Consider the following 17,010-nt stretch of genomic DNA (forward strand, 5'->3'; position numbering starts at 1 on the left):
GCTACACAGACGGGGCTACTTAGATGAGATTGCACCGCCCTCCCCCACCCACAATGGTAGGTTTATTCAGCGAAGTGCAACAGGGGAGAATCCACACCTCATGGCCACTGGGAGATCTCTGCTGTGGTTTCGGATAAAATTTTCCCCATGTATTGAGCCCGTGCCAGTATCTTCCGCCACTCCCAACCTCCCGCTGCATGTCTAACTTAAGACACCCCCCCCCCCTCCGGCAATACAATCTGATGGTAGGGCCCAGGACGACGCCCCTTTAGCATAGCCTCATTTTCACCAGTTGCCTCTCGAGTCTGGCAACTCAAGATATCTCTCAACCAGGTGAGGGGCATCTTGCTCTCCTGGTGATCTCTGAGCCGGGCATCTCAGCCGCTTCTCCTCTCTGCCCCCCCCCTCACCTTTTAACACATCGCACTGCCCCATGGGGGCTTCTGGGCTGTCGTACCAGAGCAGGTCGCAGGGGCTGCTCCCACGGAGTGGATGTGCATGTGCAAGCCACCAGCTTTAAAGCTAGCACTTGTACAGACACCTGTCTGGCGGGACCAATAACTAAACGTGGGTGGGCGCTCAGTAAAGGCCGGCTGGGTGACTGGTAGGGCTGAGGGCGGGCAGACTAGTTTGGTCATAGCAGAGAAGCAGGATGAGGGTAAAGTGGCCGAACCAGGGATGACAAGTCACTTACCTCCTGCATCCCCAAGTGCCAGCGTCTCTCCTGACCTCTGCCCCCTTCCTCCCCCTCCTTCCCTTCTGCTCCTGGCACCCTGATTAGGCCAATCCTCTCTCACATGACGGGCCTTTGTGGTTGCAATTGGCATCCTTCTAGTGCCCGCCAAGCTCAGGGTTTTGAAGAAGGAACTCACAAACCCAACGCTCTTTATTTTCCATTCCTGCTGCTCAGCCAGCCCGCGGAGGCCGAGCATGAGTGGATGGCGGGGGTGCAGGAGGGCGCTCCGGGGAAGCTCCTCCCAGAAAGTCTGTGCACACTGCCGAGGCTGGTGAGGCTGGAGAAGCGACTGGACGATACACTCGACCGAACCGGAAATGTACAAAGGCATCCAGGTGGCTGCTGGCTGCTTGGCTGCCTCCCCACGAGGGTCAGAGAGAAACCTGTGCAAAGGTCCTGGGGCAGGTCTGGAAGACAGCCAGGTTCTCCCTCTGGGCAGGCGCAGTCCTGGCCACCCAGCAGACCCGTGCTGTGCTGACAGACCTGCGGTGGGTGCTCAGGGGCGGTGGCCCCTCGGGCCCGTGGCTCATCCAGTGCTTTCTGCAGCCTGCACCTAAGTTCGTCCTTTGAACGTGTTCATGCAGGTGTAGGTTCCTGAGAATCTGTGGATCTCCTCCAGGGCCGCCTGGGGGAGTATGCTGGGGATAGGAGGGAGGAAGAGAGATGGTCAGCAGCAGGGCGGGAGGCCAGGGCACAGGAGAGCGATGGTTCCCATCAGTGTGCCCCACACCTTCCTTCTCCAGGCCACACACCTGCTTCTTCCCACAAGCACCGAGCCCAGGTCCCCGCTGTGGCATGCAGAAGGGCTACAGAATAAGCGGGAAAGCAGCTGCTCACAAGGTGAAGGGTGCTAGGCCAGACACCCAAGGCGATATTCTTAGCACTTTAGGGCCCCCAAGCATATCTGAGATCAACCAACTCCAACTTCCACTTATTCGGCAACCATTTCCTGTGCAGGACTGTGGAGTTGGGGTCACTTCCTTCGGAGATGCTCCCAGATCACCCCTCCCCCGCCGCAGGACTTGTGCTCTGTGTACCCAGTCACCATGCTTCCCCTGCCTTGTTTTGGCTCTGGGCACCGGAGGGCAGCTGTTCCCTCTCTGACCCTGAACCCTGATACAGGGCCTGCCAGCCCAGGCCCTCATGTGTGCTGAGTGAAACTGAAGGCCCATGGCCTATTCTGGGTGCAAGATGCACACGGCGAACTGTTGGTGGGACGTTCTGGAAGGTGCTCCTAGGCATGTAGGGGCGGCACTAGAGTTGAGCCTCTAAGGATTTCTTGGAGGAGTGTGAGGAGGGGACAGAGTGCTGGGAACGAGATGGGGACGGTGTCTCACCCTTTGGGGAAAGTCATGGGGTCAGGACCGGAAATGCAGGCTGGGGTCTTCCTGGGGAGAGGACTGAGAAGCTCTTGACAGACTCATATTTATCTAGGATGTTCTGAAAGGTTTCCTTGCAGCTCCCTTGATGTGGAGGGTGGTACCTGGGCCTCAGAGAGGCCTCTGAACAACCTTCGCCTCGGACTGAGGGTCCCCTCTCCTAGCCCTCCGCCGTGTGTCTACAAAAGGGCTTTGACCTTGGAGGAGAGAGACCCGGAGCTTCCTGGGTCTGCTGGCTGCTGTCCTGGGTGCTTAGAGAGGAGCCTGGCCTCATTGGGAGCTGACATCTGGTAAAAGCAGGGGCCAGGCCAGCCCGCAGGCACTTCACGTCCTGGGAAAGCCCTCCAGGGCAAAGCATTCAGTTATAGGCCGCCAAGGCCTGGAGATGGACAGAGGCCCAGAGGAGCCGAGAGCCCACGGTCATGCTGCGTCTCCCAGACAGAGCTCTCCGAGGCCTGGGCGGTGCCAACAATGAACATACTTGTTTGTTAACCACAAGGTTAGAGGTTTGAGTCCACCCAGAGGCATCTTGGAAGAAAGGCCTAGAGATCTACTTGTGAGAAACCAGACACTGAAAGCCCCCGGGGACACAGCTCCTCTCACCCACGGGGGCTCCAGGAGTCAGAGTCGACTGGAAGACTGCTGGGGTGCTACTGTTCCTCTCTAAGACGCCCATCATAACTGCTGAAGCAACCCCTGGGATGGCCCTGCAGAATGGACCTGAGATGGGAGGGGTTTGCTGCGGGAAGTCTGGGATGGTTTAAAGGAATACAATGGTGGGCAGATTCCAAGGAGGGTCATTTGTAGAGAGCCCATCTTGAAGAGAGCACTCCTCAACTCCAAACAGACCATGTTTAAAGGATTCCTACACCGATGTTCTTTTGAATCCTATGCCTTTGGCATTGAGATGCTTGTCTGCACCATTCGATTAAGCCTCTGGAGGGCCGGGGCTGGGTCTCAGGGTCTCCAGAATAACGCTTCTCGAAGTGGTCCAGGAAGCTCTGACCCCTTTTCATGGGTCTGTGAAGCCAAACCGTCTTTAGAACCGCCCTACAGCCTTCCCCGTCCCTCCCCCGCCCCCCACTGCTCCTCATTTTCTCATGGTGGGTACAGCGGGTGCTCTAGAGAGCACATGAATACAGTATCACAATGGATTGAAATCAGATGCAGGTACCAGCTTCTAGCTGTTTCCAATTAAGCCAGACAATAAAAAGATTCACAAAAAATGCCCCAAACAATGCCACGTTTCGCACTGTACGTAATTTGTTTTGGAAAGTATTACGCACACACAAAAATCAAGTGGACGTTGGAGCCACCCGCCTGCTGGTTTGTGGCACTATGGTGGCTTGTGCCATCTGAAGCTACGTCAGTGGAATTTGAAGTGCCAGTAGGGTCAGTCAGAATGGACGGTGTTTGGCAGTTTCCACACTGAGGCAGACTAGGCAGAAGGATCTAGTGAGACGTCTAAAACAATTGGCCAGTTCGAGTTTTCTGAGTGGCGGCAGGGCGTGGTCTGATGTATCAGAAGAGGAGGCCCTCAGGTGAAAGGCGCTCAAAATAAGACTGGACAAGAGCTGCCTCCTCCAAGCCCAGCTGACTGTCAGGAAGCGGGTTCAGTAAAGCTTTCCTGACTTGCTGATGTGGCCCCAGTCAAGATGAGAAGAAACAGTTACAAACTTCCACCAGTCCTCAGCATGTGGAATACACGAAGTATGAATCTAGGAAAACTGGAAGTCATCGAAAATGAACTGGAATGCAGACAGATCAGTACTGTATGTCTGTCCCATGGACCGGTGCTGACCATTGTTGAGTTGGATAACTCTGCCAGGCATGACAAGTCAGAGAGGAACGGCACCCTCGATGCCAGCAGGAGTCAGAGTTCCTACTCCTACGGGCAAGACGAACGAACTCAACTGCTACTCAAGTTTACGCACCAACCACTAATGACAAACATCTTCAAGAACGGAAGAGTTTTGCCAACTCCTGCCGCATGGAACTGATCAAACATGCAATCAAGAGGGACTGATAATTACTGGTGGTTAAAATTCAAAAGCTGGAAAGAAAGAAGGATCAGTAGTTGGTACACACGGCCTGGGTGACAGACACGATGGCATGATGGAATCTTGGGAAACCAGTGACTTCTCCACTGCAGATGTCTGTCAACAACATAAACAGTGACTGTACACGTGGACCCGCTTGGATAGAAAGCACAGGAAATGAAATGGACTACATCTCTGGAGAGAGGCAAAGGAGACACCCAGTATCATCAGCCAGAACGAGACCGGCGGCCAATTGCGGGACAGACCATCAGTTTCCCATCTGCAAGTTCAATTTGAAACGGAAGAAAATAAAAACAAGTCCAAGGACAATTTTGAATATACCCCTCATAAATTTAGAGACCATCTCAAGAAGAGGACTGGTACACTGAACAATGACGACCTGTGAAATACTATCAAGGGAAATATAGCTTGTGTTCATTTTAGAAAAACAAGAAAGAAAGAAAAGAAGTGTCAGAACTGACATCAGAAGAGACTCTGAAACTTGGTCGCCACTGTGCAGTAGCGAAGGCCCGTGGAAGAAGTGATGGAGTGAAAGAGCCGAGCAGACGGCGTCAAAGAGAAGCTTGAAAAGACAAAGGATTAGGAAGAAATATGCACAAAGCTGGCGTCCGACAGTCAGAAGTGAAAGACATACTCAGCATTTTTCAAGCTTCAAAACAAAGAGTGAAAAGTCAAGCCTGGAGTTTCAGTGTTGAAGGATTCTACGGCAAGACAAAAGGAAGCTGAAAGGAATACAACAGAGTTACTGTATCAGAACAAATCAGCCAGCGTTCAGTCATTTTAAGATCACACTGAAGGGGGAAGCTTAAATGACACCGAGGGCATAAGCGCCAAACCAGGCTCCAGGAATACCGACTGGAGTCTCCAGGGAGGGATGCCGCTTTGGAAGCACTCACCCATTTATGCCAAGGAATCTGGAAGGAAGCCACCTGTCTAACAAACTGGAGGAGACCCATTATTTGTGCCTGATCCAAAGAGAGGCAATGCAACAGAATGCAAAAATGACTGAGCAATATCACTGAGATCATACACAAGTGAAATTGTGCTGAAGGTGAGTTTTTAAATGAGAGAAAACAGCCAGAAATTCAAACAAGATCCAGAAGAGAACACGGAACGAGGGCAATCATTGCTGACATCGGGTGGATCTTGTCTGAAAGTAGAGCAAGCCAGACAGATGTTTACCTGCGGTTTATTAACTGTGTGCGGGTCATGGAACAAACTGTGGACGGCACTGAGAACACTCCATGATGCTCATGGCTACTGTGTAGTTTCGAATCAGGACAGGCGTGTGTCAGAGTTGACACAATAATCTGAGGAGCTGGATTCTATGAGGAGAATGGGTATCAGGATGGGCACACTCATGAATAACCTGCGCTGGGTCGATGGCACCACCCACTTTACTTGAAGAGACAGGATGTAAAGCCCTGACTGAGGACGTCCAAGACTACAGCGCTGAGGACGGACTACCCTTCAACCCAAATAAAATTACAATAAGCAACATCACAACACACACAGAAAATGATGATGGCGTCAAGGACTTCATTTCACCAGCAGGCAGAAGCAACCTCCATGGAAGCAGCAGTCAGAAACTCATCCGCGAGGGCTCGCCTGGGGCAAGTGTGCTGCACACGCCTCTTGAAGGCGTTGAAAAGGAAAGACGGTGCTTTGAAGGCCGAGGTGCGCCCGACCCAGGCCATGGGATTTCCAATCATGTCATCCACAGGGGAGATCCGGACGACGAAGAAGGAGGGTGAATGAAAGACTCGATGCTCATTTAAATGATGGTATGGGGGAGAGTACGGGCACAAATCTCTCTCGGAAGCAGTACTGAGAAGCCAGGATGCTTCGCAGATGGGAGGATGATGAGGCTTTGTCTCAAGTACTTTGGCTATGTCATCAGAAGAACATCCCGCTCGGTAACATCAACAAAAGAGAAAGAACCTCACGGAGGGACGGTCACCGTGTGGCTGCCACTGTGGGCTCGGACATGGCAGTGGTGTGGGGATGAGGCAGGACCAGTGGCTACAGTTCTGCTGTACTAAGATCGCTTATTTGGAACGGACTCGATAGCACCTGACACCATCAACACGCTAGCAGTATGTTTTTTATTGCAATTTTTAAATGCCCGAATAATGGTCTCAGTATAAACCATTGTTCTCAATTCGTTTTAACTTTAAATACAGTGACTTAGTGATGGGTATGGGTCAACCAGGCTGGGTTCCTTGGTAGTTTTTTAAGACTGTAACGGATCCCGAGACCAAAAAGTCTGAGAACCGCTACCCTAGAGTAAAAATAGTAAACCCGTGGGAGATGCGTCTCTACCTCTCCTTCTTAGGCCCAGAGTAGACATAACTAATCAATCACATGCGGACCTGCTCTCCACCTGCCGACTCTTCCCCAGCAAGAGCAATGCCCAGCAGGAGCTGGACCAGGCACCTCCCCACCAACCCCATACCTTTTCAAGATAATGAGGGCATGCATGGTCCACGGGAGCAGGAGGAGGGCCTGGTTGAGCTGCACAGCCTCCACTGTCCTCCGCGCTACGGTCTCCGGCTTCAGCGGCGGGAAGAGGTTGGGAAACCTGAAAGCAGGAAGGGACATGGTAGTTTCTGCTAGATTCCAGGGTGCTTCTGCTAAAAGCCCCTCTGCGCTGACATGTCCGGATCACCCTGTTGCTTCTTGTTTGGAATGTTCCCCGTACCCCAGGCTGGTCAGCCCGCCCCCATTCCCTTCACTCTTCCTAGACCTGGGGCACTTGTGAGGCAGGGCTCTCAGGCCCGAGGGGAGTTCATGCTGAGCAGCAGCTCCAGACAAAAGTGCATCAGAGGGCTCCTTTAAGACTCGCTCAAGAGCCCCCAAGGGATCCCAGTGTGTGGGATTGAGGGTGGCACCTGCCCTGCACAATCTGGCTCCTGCCTACCTTGCCAAGAGCTCTTCTTCCCTAGTCATCCTGGCCCATCTTTCTGGCCACTTTCAGCTGTCTATGGCCTGGGGCTTTTGTCCAGCTGTCCCCTCCTCCTGGCATCTCCTTAGGGCGGAGTCTCAGCCCCATTTACCCCAAGTGGCCTCTGGCCATCTCCTTGACCACATGCCCTCTAGAATGGCCCGGCCTATTTGCTTAGCAATTTCCCTGTTAATTGCCATCTCCCCCACCTGACTAGGAGTTTCACGAGAGCAGGTGGACTCCTGGTCGGCCTTACTCCCTGTTACGTCCCCAGCATGATGTTCAACACACAGAAGGTGCTCAAGAAAAACTTGCTGAATGGCTGGATACTGAACAACTTGCCATTCCCTCCGTGTGTCCTGCTTACCTGCCTGGAGGCAGCGGCTCAACCAGGCATGCCCTTCTCTGCTTAGTGTACTCATTCACAGATTAAGCAACTCATTCATGCACTGAGTCATTCACTGGGATATTTGCAAATGGATGGATGACGGGATGGTGGAACATCGGGGGTTTCTCAGGCCCCATTCGTTGTCTGTCCTGGAGTCTGGATGATGATGGAGCACTGGGTGGGGTGGGGTGGCGGGGAGACAAGAAGCCCTTCACTGCAGCCTCAGCTCCTTAACTGCCAGCTCCTGGCTAAATGCTTCACACACATCATTCTCTCCCACTGACAGATGGGGAGCTCGAGGCTCAGGCCAGTCAGTGGGGTACTAAGTACTCGACCCAGGCCTTCTGGATCCCAGGCCAAGGCTCTGTCCGCTGCCCTCATTTGCTGGGCCTGTAGGTGCAGGGCTGTGCTGCTGGCTCTGACCTCAATCCCACAAAAGGCTCATGGTCTGTTCTGGCACCAGCCGGATTAAGGGTGATGAGTCACTGGGTCTGATGTCACCCTGAGCCACGGGCTGTTCTCAGGCCGCCAGAGTGGGCTTGGCCTCAGAGTCCATGTGTCTCTGCCCTCATGTCTGCGTCCCAGGACTGCTAAGGTACAGAGAGCCCTGCGGTCTGGAAGGGCCGAGACCTGGGTGCTGCGAGGCGGGAGTGTTGGGCCAGCTTGCTTATTTCAGAATCTGTACAGTCTGGGTTTTCGGGCCAGTTCTGTTTCTTGGGGGCAAAAGAGGGCAGGACAGACAAACCAAGCTCCTCGGGGTTGTGGGCCACCTTCCTGTCAAGATTCCACAGGAGAGTCTAACTTGGGGCCCCAGGCGTGTCTGCTGGAGGCATGCCTTCCTTTCTCTCCCCAGCAGGTAGGACGGGACGGGGCGGGCCCAGCGCAGGGAGGGCAGCACTCACAGTGGCTCCCATCCCTGCTCGGCCACTGCTGGCTGTGTGGTGTTGGGGAAGTCACTTTGCTTCCCGGACCTCAGTCCCCTGCTTTGTAAAATGGGGATACAGCAGCTCGCTCATGGGGTGGTGTGAGGGTCACACACAGCAGTACCTGGGGCGGGGGGGGGGGGCGGGAACTGAGAAGACTGCCACTGAGTAACTTCATAGCCACTGCGGCCACTTGGAAACCCAGCAATGCCGTGCTGAACATCTGCCTCCTATCCTTGATCCTGGGAAGCTGCTGAGTATGGCTGGGAGGCAGACCATAACCATCAGCCCCTCCGTCCCCCTATCAGCCGGCAACGGGCTCTTTCATCATGCTGTTCCTACTCTCCCGGTCATATCCCAGGAGGTCATCCTGCACAACCCCCCAGACTTACGGTCACCCAGGACTGGTTGACTCACACCTGGATGTCCCCCTGCTCGGTCTCCGTCCTTGTGGAGACAGGGTACGATAACCGAGCCTCTTTTATTGAGGAGGAAATGGGGGAACAGCAAAGTCAAGTAATTCACCCACGGTCACACAGAGCTAGGACTTGGTCCATACTGCGAACAACTACAGAAGCATTCGTCTGAGCACCCTGTTCTAGTGGCAGAGGAAAACCGTGCTAGAAGGGGATGTCCTGTCCACTTGGGTGCTCAGGGCACCAGTCTGTGGGATTCACTGCACATGTCCGTTGGACAGGCAGTTAGTTAGTGAGTCCCACTTGGATGAAGGAAACAAAATGAAGTTGTCTTGAGGGCAACTGACAACAAGAACATTATATACACTACCACCACTGCCGGGGAGTGACTGCAGGACGGAGCACCACTGCCCTTGCGGGTCTCTGAGACTGTACATCGACAGCCTCATCTTTCTTTCACGGAGCGGCTGATGGGTTTGAACTGCCCACCTTGCAGCCCAACCTTTTTTGTTTTCAAATCATTTTATTGGGGGCTCATACAGCTCTTATCACAATCCATCCATCCATCCATCCATCCATCCATCCATCCATCCATCCATCCATCGTGTTAAGCACATTTGTACGTTTGTTGCCTTCATCATTCTCAAAACACTTTCTTTCTACTTGAACCCTTGGCATTGGCTCCTCATTTCCCCACCTCCCTCCTCCACCCTTCCTGATGAACCCTTGATAATTTATAAATTATTTTTATTTTTTCATGTCTTACACTGACCGATGTCTCCCTTCATCCACTTTTCTGTTGTCCATCCCCCTGGGAGGGGGCTATATGTAGATCATTGTGATCAATTCCCCCTTTCTCCTCCCACCTTACCCTTACTCTCCTGATATGGCTGTTTTCAATATCGGTCCTGAGGGGTTTATCTGTCCTGGATTCCCTGTGTTTCCAGCTCTTATCTGTACCCCTGTACATGCTCTGGATTTGTAAGGTAGAACTGGGGTCATGATAGTGGGGGGGGCATTAAAAAACTAGAAGTTGTATATTTCCTCAGTGCTACCCTGCACTCTCATGCTGTCCAAACTTCAATCCCCATGCCACCAGGGCTCCTGGCATGGCAAGTGAATGTGCTGGTGTCAGGGGCCGTTGAGCCGAGGGCCTCATCTTCTGGCGCTGTATCTGACACGGCTCCGCTGCTAGCCCTCCAGCGTTCAGTGGCTGAGACCTCAGCAGTGCACAGCCTGGTCCTTCTGTCTAGTCTGGTCTTGGTCTGGAAGCTCTGCTGGAACCCGTTCTCTTTGGGTGACCCTGCTGGTATTCGAAATGCCAGTGACCTGGCTCTCGGCATCACAGCCACGCTCACGCCCCCAACAGTCTGACAGACAGACAGGTGAATGCATGGCTGTTAGTGAACACGGGACCCGAGTGGCCCTCCATTGAGTCTACTCTACATTCATGCTCTATGATCAGGGTAGGACGCACGGCGGAGCTGTGCTGGTGGATACTCATCTACCTCTGGGACAGCCTCTGATGACGTTGTGCACTAGGAACTGACTTATCCACGGGGAAAAAACGACTAGCAGCTCCTGCTTACCGAGCGTCTAGAATGTTCGGGTGTACGTGCTCTTCACAGACGAGCAGAGTGAGGCTCGGAGAAGTAACAAAACCAGCCCAAGTTTCCACGACTGACGGGCGGCTGAGGCGCCACTCAACGCTCACCCACCCAAACCACAGCCGCCCTCTCAGCCAGTCGGGAAGGACCGTATGCTGTCCCCGTGCCGCTGCCACGCAGAGCCTGGGGGAACCCTCCGGAGGGACCATTCACGCACCATGCACGCGCACACACATGCACGAAGGCACTGCCAAGAGGTTGTGGGAAAATCCCGCCATCTCCAAATCCCATTTGCCCGTGAACTTTCTGAAGCCCCCTAGAACTTCAGAAGGCAAATCCACCTCTGAGTCCTATGCTGCATTAGAAGAACAGCAAGGAGGAGTCATCTGGGGGACAACACTGCCCGTTTTCAGTCTCTCTACCCTCAGGTCCCTCTCTACGTGATGGTTCGTCGTGGTAGCACCAGTGCCTGGGGTCACATCCCGGGCCGAGTGTCTTGGTTCTTGTGTGACCTCATTTGACCCTCACCACCTATGGGGTAGCTGCTCTCAGCAGCCCGTTTTACAGAGGGTCGCTGACCTGACCTCGTGCTGCACAGTACAGTCTAGGGACAAGGGTGAGTCTTTGCCCTGGGCGCCTGGCTCCCAAATACATACTCTAAACCAGTGGTCCCCACTCCTGGCTACGTACATATCAGAGATGCTGAGGCTTCAGTGATCTGGGGGAAAGGATGGTCAAGTCTCGGTGTTTTTTCAGTGTGTATTCAAGAAAAGGCAAATCTCTTAAACGCCCCGCTTGGAGGATTTTCAGCTGTGTAACCACTCTCCTGTGGAGCTTCTCTCTCTCTCTCTCTCTCTCTCTCTCTCTCTCTCTCTCTCTCTCTCTCTGTCTCTCTCTCTCTCTCTCTCTCTCTCTCTCTCTCTCTCACACACACACACGGAAGGGCTCAGCAGCCGCTGGCTTGGTCTCCTTTGCATCGTTTGCTAGTGTAGCTATCTCTGTGCGTGGGCAACTCTCTTTCCTAGTAGGACGAGGCTCAAGGGAGATGGGGGAGGCGGCCCTGACCACTGACCTGACCCTCATGCCCTGGAACATCTCGGTGCTGGTGTGGAAGGGCAGCACGGTGGTGGCGCTGACGCCCGGACAGTCCAGGAGCCCCAGGGTCAGGCTCTCCATGAAGGCGAAGGCTGAGGCTTTGGACGTGCAGTAGTCGATGGCGCCGGGGATGGCGGAGAGCGCCAGCACGGAGTTGAGGCACACGATGTGGCCGTTCTGCAGCTCCAGCATGCGCGGCAGGAAGGCCTTGGTGGTCTGAGGGAGGAGGGAGTGGTCAGTGTAGAGCCGCCCTCCCTTCCAACCCTCTACCCTTCCTCAGGGGGAACGGCCCGCCGAGAGTGAAGCATCCTGGGAGGAGAGTTCACGTCGTTCCACCTGTCAGACAGACCACCTGGTCCTGTGTCTCCTGGCGGGCAGGAGCTCTGCCCTGCTGAGTCTCCCCCTCCTCCCTTCCCCACTTGCCCAGCTCCCTGGAAGCCCAGGGGGCCCTTCCGGGGATGGGCCATTGTCACGCCGGGGCGGGTCTGGCTCTGGCAGGGCAGCCCTTACCCAGAACTGGCCCAGGGTGTTGATGTGCTGGGACTTGAGGAGGGCATCATCATCGCTGTCCATCAGGCTCTTCCCATGGACCACTGCGGCATTGTTCACCAGGATGGTGATGTCACCCACCTGCGGGGGAGAAGGCACCAGGGGACCATGAGGGCCATCAGCCCCAGTCCAGGGGTGGGGACCCCGCCCCACCACTCCTGGGCTTTGTGGGCCTCAACCGCCACCTTGCTGTGCAGGGGGTTGTAAGAGGGGCTCGTAACTCTGCCAGGACTGTTGGGAAGATGAGAGGCACCTTCTGGCGCAGAGCACCTTGGCAAGAGGGTTAGATGAAAACAGTGAGCATCTACCATGTCTCAGATGCTCATCAGGGTCATCTGGGCTCCCTTGGAGTTGCTGACACAGCTCATCCGCTCAGTGGCTCAAGTTAGGGCCAGGTTCATCCCAGAGGCCAATGAACCACGTGCCCCAGCATCTAGAAAAGATGCCCATCCGCGCTATACCTCCACTGGGAGAACAGGCAGTTACTGGGGTCACGTGATCAGCACACACCCATGACATCCGCTCCCCAGTGCACACGGGAGCACCCTGGACCAAGCCGTCCCATCAGCTTTCTGCAAAGCAATCTTCCAGGCCCCTCGAGGATATGCTCTTGGCCCGACAGTGCCCATGCCCAGCTACGCCGAGGACAGAGCCTCCCAGACCACTGACCTTCTCCTGGACAGCCTTGGCCGTCTGGTACACCTCCTCCCGGTTGCCCACGTCACAGAGGAAGTAGTGGCACTCTGTGCCCATCTGCTGAATCTCCTCCGTCGTCTCCTTCAGGCACTTCTCAGTCCGGCCCCACAGGACAATCTGGGAGGAGACAAGGACAGCACTCAGAAGGTGGTCCCTAAGAAAGCTACCACGATACAAGGACCATCATCACAGTCGGTGTTGGAAGCCATTTGCCTAAGGACCGGTCTCCCTGATTCCATCCAAAGACACGGGTTGGTAGAGCAAAAGAGCAATATGATATTTTTAGAGGCTCATAGCCCGCCCTCAAGTGAGCCAACAGTTCTAAGTCCAATTATGACCCGTCAATTGAAGTGCTATGGGCAGATGGTCCTTATATATGCCCTGCCGTCATCAAAGGCCATTTGCCTGCCCGACTGCAGTTATCTTACATAGTTGGAGGCAGCAGTGGAGCGGTTTGGGGCCACAGTATTCCAGAGTCCTCTCACTTAGCCTTCTCCAGACTATGTTCAGGACAGTTCATTCACACCCGTTTGCTAAGATAGGCTAAGAGGTTCTGGCCGTGAGCCACATGGATGCTCTGTGGGTGGAGCCTTGGGCCATGGCCAAGCTGCCTGTCCTACTCTACAGGAAGGCCACAAAGAGGCCTCGAGGGCCCATGGATAAGGTACCGCTGCTCCACACAGAAGGTAGTAAATGCAGGCAGATTTCTGAATGGCCAGCCCATAAAAGCCTCAGAAGAGAAGATCCGCTAATTCCTACCCTTGACCTACCGGAAGAAGGTGCATGTCCCCCTGGAACACTCTCTGGCCTCACTTCACAGAAGAACCCAAGGACAACTGAGGAAGGAGTTGAACTAAGGATGGGGTTGGTTAGCACAGGGCGGGAAGCCTGGGGCAGACATCCACGTTGCTCAAAGGTGGAGTCAGAGAAGGCGCCAAATGGCTCCTGGGGGGTTAGTCCAGTGGGCTTCTAGTTTGGTTTCTTCTCAGTCTTTCTTTTTAAACATCACCCACGACCTTTCCCGTTTAAAGACTAACACCCATGTGAGGAAACCAGGGAAAGGAGTCAGTGGAGACGTGGGTGTCTCACTCTGGACTGTTGTCTAACTCCGGAAGCGAACTCGGAGAACAAGAAGGCTGTTTGGGGGTGGAGCGGGGTGTGGGGCGGGTGTAAGTATTTTAAATGGTAGCCCCCATCGCATCGGCCAGAGAACCCCCACGACGTCTGCATCTCGCTTTGCGAGGATTGTGTACAGGACATGCACATGGCTGCTCATGCCAACCGCCGATCAACTCCTCATCTTGAGACCTCAGCACCTTCCCATTGGGCAGAAAGGGCAGCACACAGTTCAGCTGGCCAGACACACAAACAGGCCGGTGAGTTAAATCCGAATCAAAGAGGGGGAATGTGTTACAGCTTTGAAAGCAGGGTTGTACATATTTTGAAAACAAAATTAAAATATAACGATTCTTTCAGCCCCTGTCTGTAGCCGTGAATGCCCAGTTGGCAAAAACAAGCAAACAAACAAAAACCATGTAGTTCAACCACTTCATCTTATTGTAATAGAAGGTCCTCTAACCCAGGAAGCGGTTCACAAGGGATGCTCCGGCCAGTGACTCTCCACGACCCCGGGAGGCCATCCGGCGCAGAGGACTACACCTCCACAGGCCCCAAGGGACACATCCTCATCTGCTGAAGAAGCAGACTGGGAATGAGTTCCACCAGGAGAGGCTGGGAGATTCAGTTCAAGAAGACAAGGGACAAACATCGGTCCGAGTTAATGCAAATCGTCTCTATTCCTCACCACCAGGCTGCTTGTTGGCTGGCGTGGGGCTGGGATGTATTCTGAACATCAGCGGTGGAAGCATCAGCAGAGCTTCCAGACTAAGGACAGATGAGGGGAAGGAGGAGGTGGACCACGACTGAAAGACGAGCCACTGAAAACCTTATGCTCAGCAGGAGAGCACAGACTGATATCGTGGCCGAAGATGAGCCCTTGGATGAAACCCCACCACCCGCTGCCTTTGCCACGGTGACCGACGGGACAGAGGGGAACAGCTCTACGGGGCTCCCGAGGCTGTAAATCTTGATGGAGGCAGACTGAGCATCTTCCTTTCTCTTTCAAAGCAGCTGGTCAGTTGGAACCACCAACCTTTGGATTATCCGTCTGACATAACACATAATGCACCTGCATGGCTCCTTCAGGTCAATATGACCGGAGAAGAACTGCCTCTTCAAGGGTAGAGCTGACCTTAAGGCCATGGGGGGAGCCAAGCTGGGACTTTCCGGACGGATACGGCACGAGTCTGAGGGAGAAGGAGTGGCTACAAACACCCAATAGCAAGCAGAACAAGGACCGTAGGAAGGACGTGTCTAGGAAAATGTCATCCACGTTGTATGACGTGCTTAAAGAGAGACATCCTGGGAAACAGTGAGCGGAAAGGACTGGGTTAGCTACTGTGAGTTGCACAAGCATATGGTCCACCCTACTCACGTGGAGCCGCATTCATCGCCAAAAAGAACATTGCAAGATGGATCCTGAAGCACAACATTGTCGGTGATAGGATAATCCCCGTACACCTACCAGGAGGACCACTTAATAAGACCACCATTCAAATTCACGGACTAACCACTTACACCGAGGATTGAAGAAATGAAAAGTTTTTGCCAACTTCGACCTGTGAAACAGATTAAACATGCCCGAAGATGCATTGATAATTGCTGGTGATTAGAATGGGAACGTCGGGAACAATGCAGGATTGGCAGTTCGGCAATACAAGGCTGTGGACAGAAATACTGATCGGAATCACAGGAGAGAATTTTGCAAGACTAACGATGCATTCATTGCAAATACCTTTTGTTTGCCAGCAACATAAATGGTGATTATAGAAGTGGATCTTGCTGGATGGCATACCCAGGAATCAGATGGACTACATCTGTGGAAAGAGACGATGGAGAAGCTCAGTATCACCCGTCAGGACAAGACCAGGGGCTGGGCTGGGGAACAGACCATCAAGGGCTCAGAAGCAAGCTACGGCTGGAGCTGAAGGAACTGAAAACAAGTCCACAGGGCCCAGAGCACAACTGTGAGTGCATCCTCCCTGAATTAGAGACATCTCAAGAGGAGAATGGACACACCCATGACCAAAGACCGGGCGAGTTGTGGGGTGATGTCAGGGACATCACGTGAAGAACGCAAAAGGTCATTGAAAAGATGAGAAGAAAAGGCCAAGCCGGCACTGAGCCGAGACTCTGAAACTTGCTCTTGAACATGAAGCAGCCGAAACAAATGGAAGGAAATGGAGAGGCCTGAACAGACGTTCCAAGGGCACTCCGAGAACGGAAAGATAAGGATACTCATGGAACACGCCAAGACGGCGAGTTAGCAAACCTAAAGGGAAGGGCATGCTCAGATTGCTCAAGCTGGAGGAACTGAAGGGAAAACCCAAGCTTCCAACTGCAACTCTGAAGGATTCTGTGGGCACAATATTGAGCGCTGGAGAAAGCATCAAAAGAAAGCAGACGGAATACACAGAGTCATTGTAGCACAAAGTGTGACTCGATATTCACCCACTTCAGGGCGGTAGCATATGATCAAGAAGAGATGGCTTTGAAGGAAGGAGTGTAAACTGCACTGACAGCATTAGTGAAAAATAAGACTTCAGGAATTCACAGAATCCTCATGGAGATCTTTGACCAAATCGATGCACCTCTGGACTTGTTTACGTCAAGAAATTTGGATGACAGCTGCCTGGCCAACCAGCTGGGAGAGATCTACCCCACAGCAAAGGGATACAACAGCGCGCAGGAATTATCCAACAAGATCAGTACCATCAGTTTTGATGAAGAGAATTCAAAACAGTCACAGTAGTATTATCCAGTGAGGCTATAGAATGAGAGAGAACACTGTTGACGTCAAATGCATGGTGACTGAAAGCAAGGAATACTAGGACGATGTTTACCTGGGTTTTGTTCATGGGGCAAAGGCATTCGGCCGTGTGGCTCATGACAGATGATGGGCAGCCCCGAGAACAAAGGGAATCGCAGGACCCTGAACTGCGCATGCACACTCATGCAGCCCCTGTGCAATCTGTCTGCTGAGCCAATCGGAGAAGCTGGACCACGTGCAGAGGGACTCTGCCCTGGGACCGGCGAGGGCTCATGAGCACACTGTGATGTGCAGGTGACACAACCTTGCTTGCTGAAACTGAGGAGGA

General features: G+C 53.5%; 1 protein-coding gene across 2 annotated transcripts in view; it reads right to left on the reverse strand.

The window, feature by feature from the left end:
• Positions 1-868: 868 nt before the first annotated feature.
• DHRS3 (dehydrogenase/reductase 3) overlaps positions 869-17,010 on the reverse strand; it is a 44,810-nt gene continuing 28,668 nt past the window's right edge. For both annotated transcript variants that reach the window (XM_075550927.1, XM_075550928.1), the window contains exons 2-6: positions 12,767-12,910; positions 12,059-12,178; positions 11,526-11,764; positions 6,631-6,756; positions 869-1,374 (exon numbers count right to left, since the gene is read on the reverse strand). In XM_075550927.1, coding sequence (XP_075407042.1) covers positions 1,290-1,374; positions 6,631-6,756; positions 11,526-11,764; positions 12,059-12,178; positions 12,767-12,910 — 714 coding nt within the window. In that variant the 3' untranslated portion in view covers positions 869-1,289. The remainder of the gene's footprint in view (positions 1,375-6,630; positions 6,757-11,525; positions 11,765-12,058; positions 12,179-12,766; positions 12,911-17,010) is intronic.

Source organism: Tenrec ecaudatus, chromosome 1, assembly GCF_050624435.1.
Source record: "Tenrec ecaudatus isolate mTenEca1 chromosome 1, mTenEca1.hap1, whole genome shotgun sequence".
Lineage (NCBI taxonomy): Eukaryota > Metazoa > Chordata > Mammalia > Afrosoricida > Tenrecidae > Tenrec > Tenrec ecaudatus.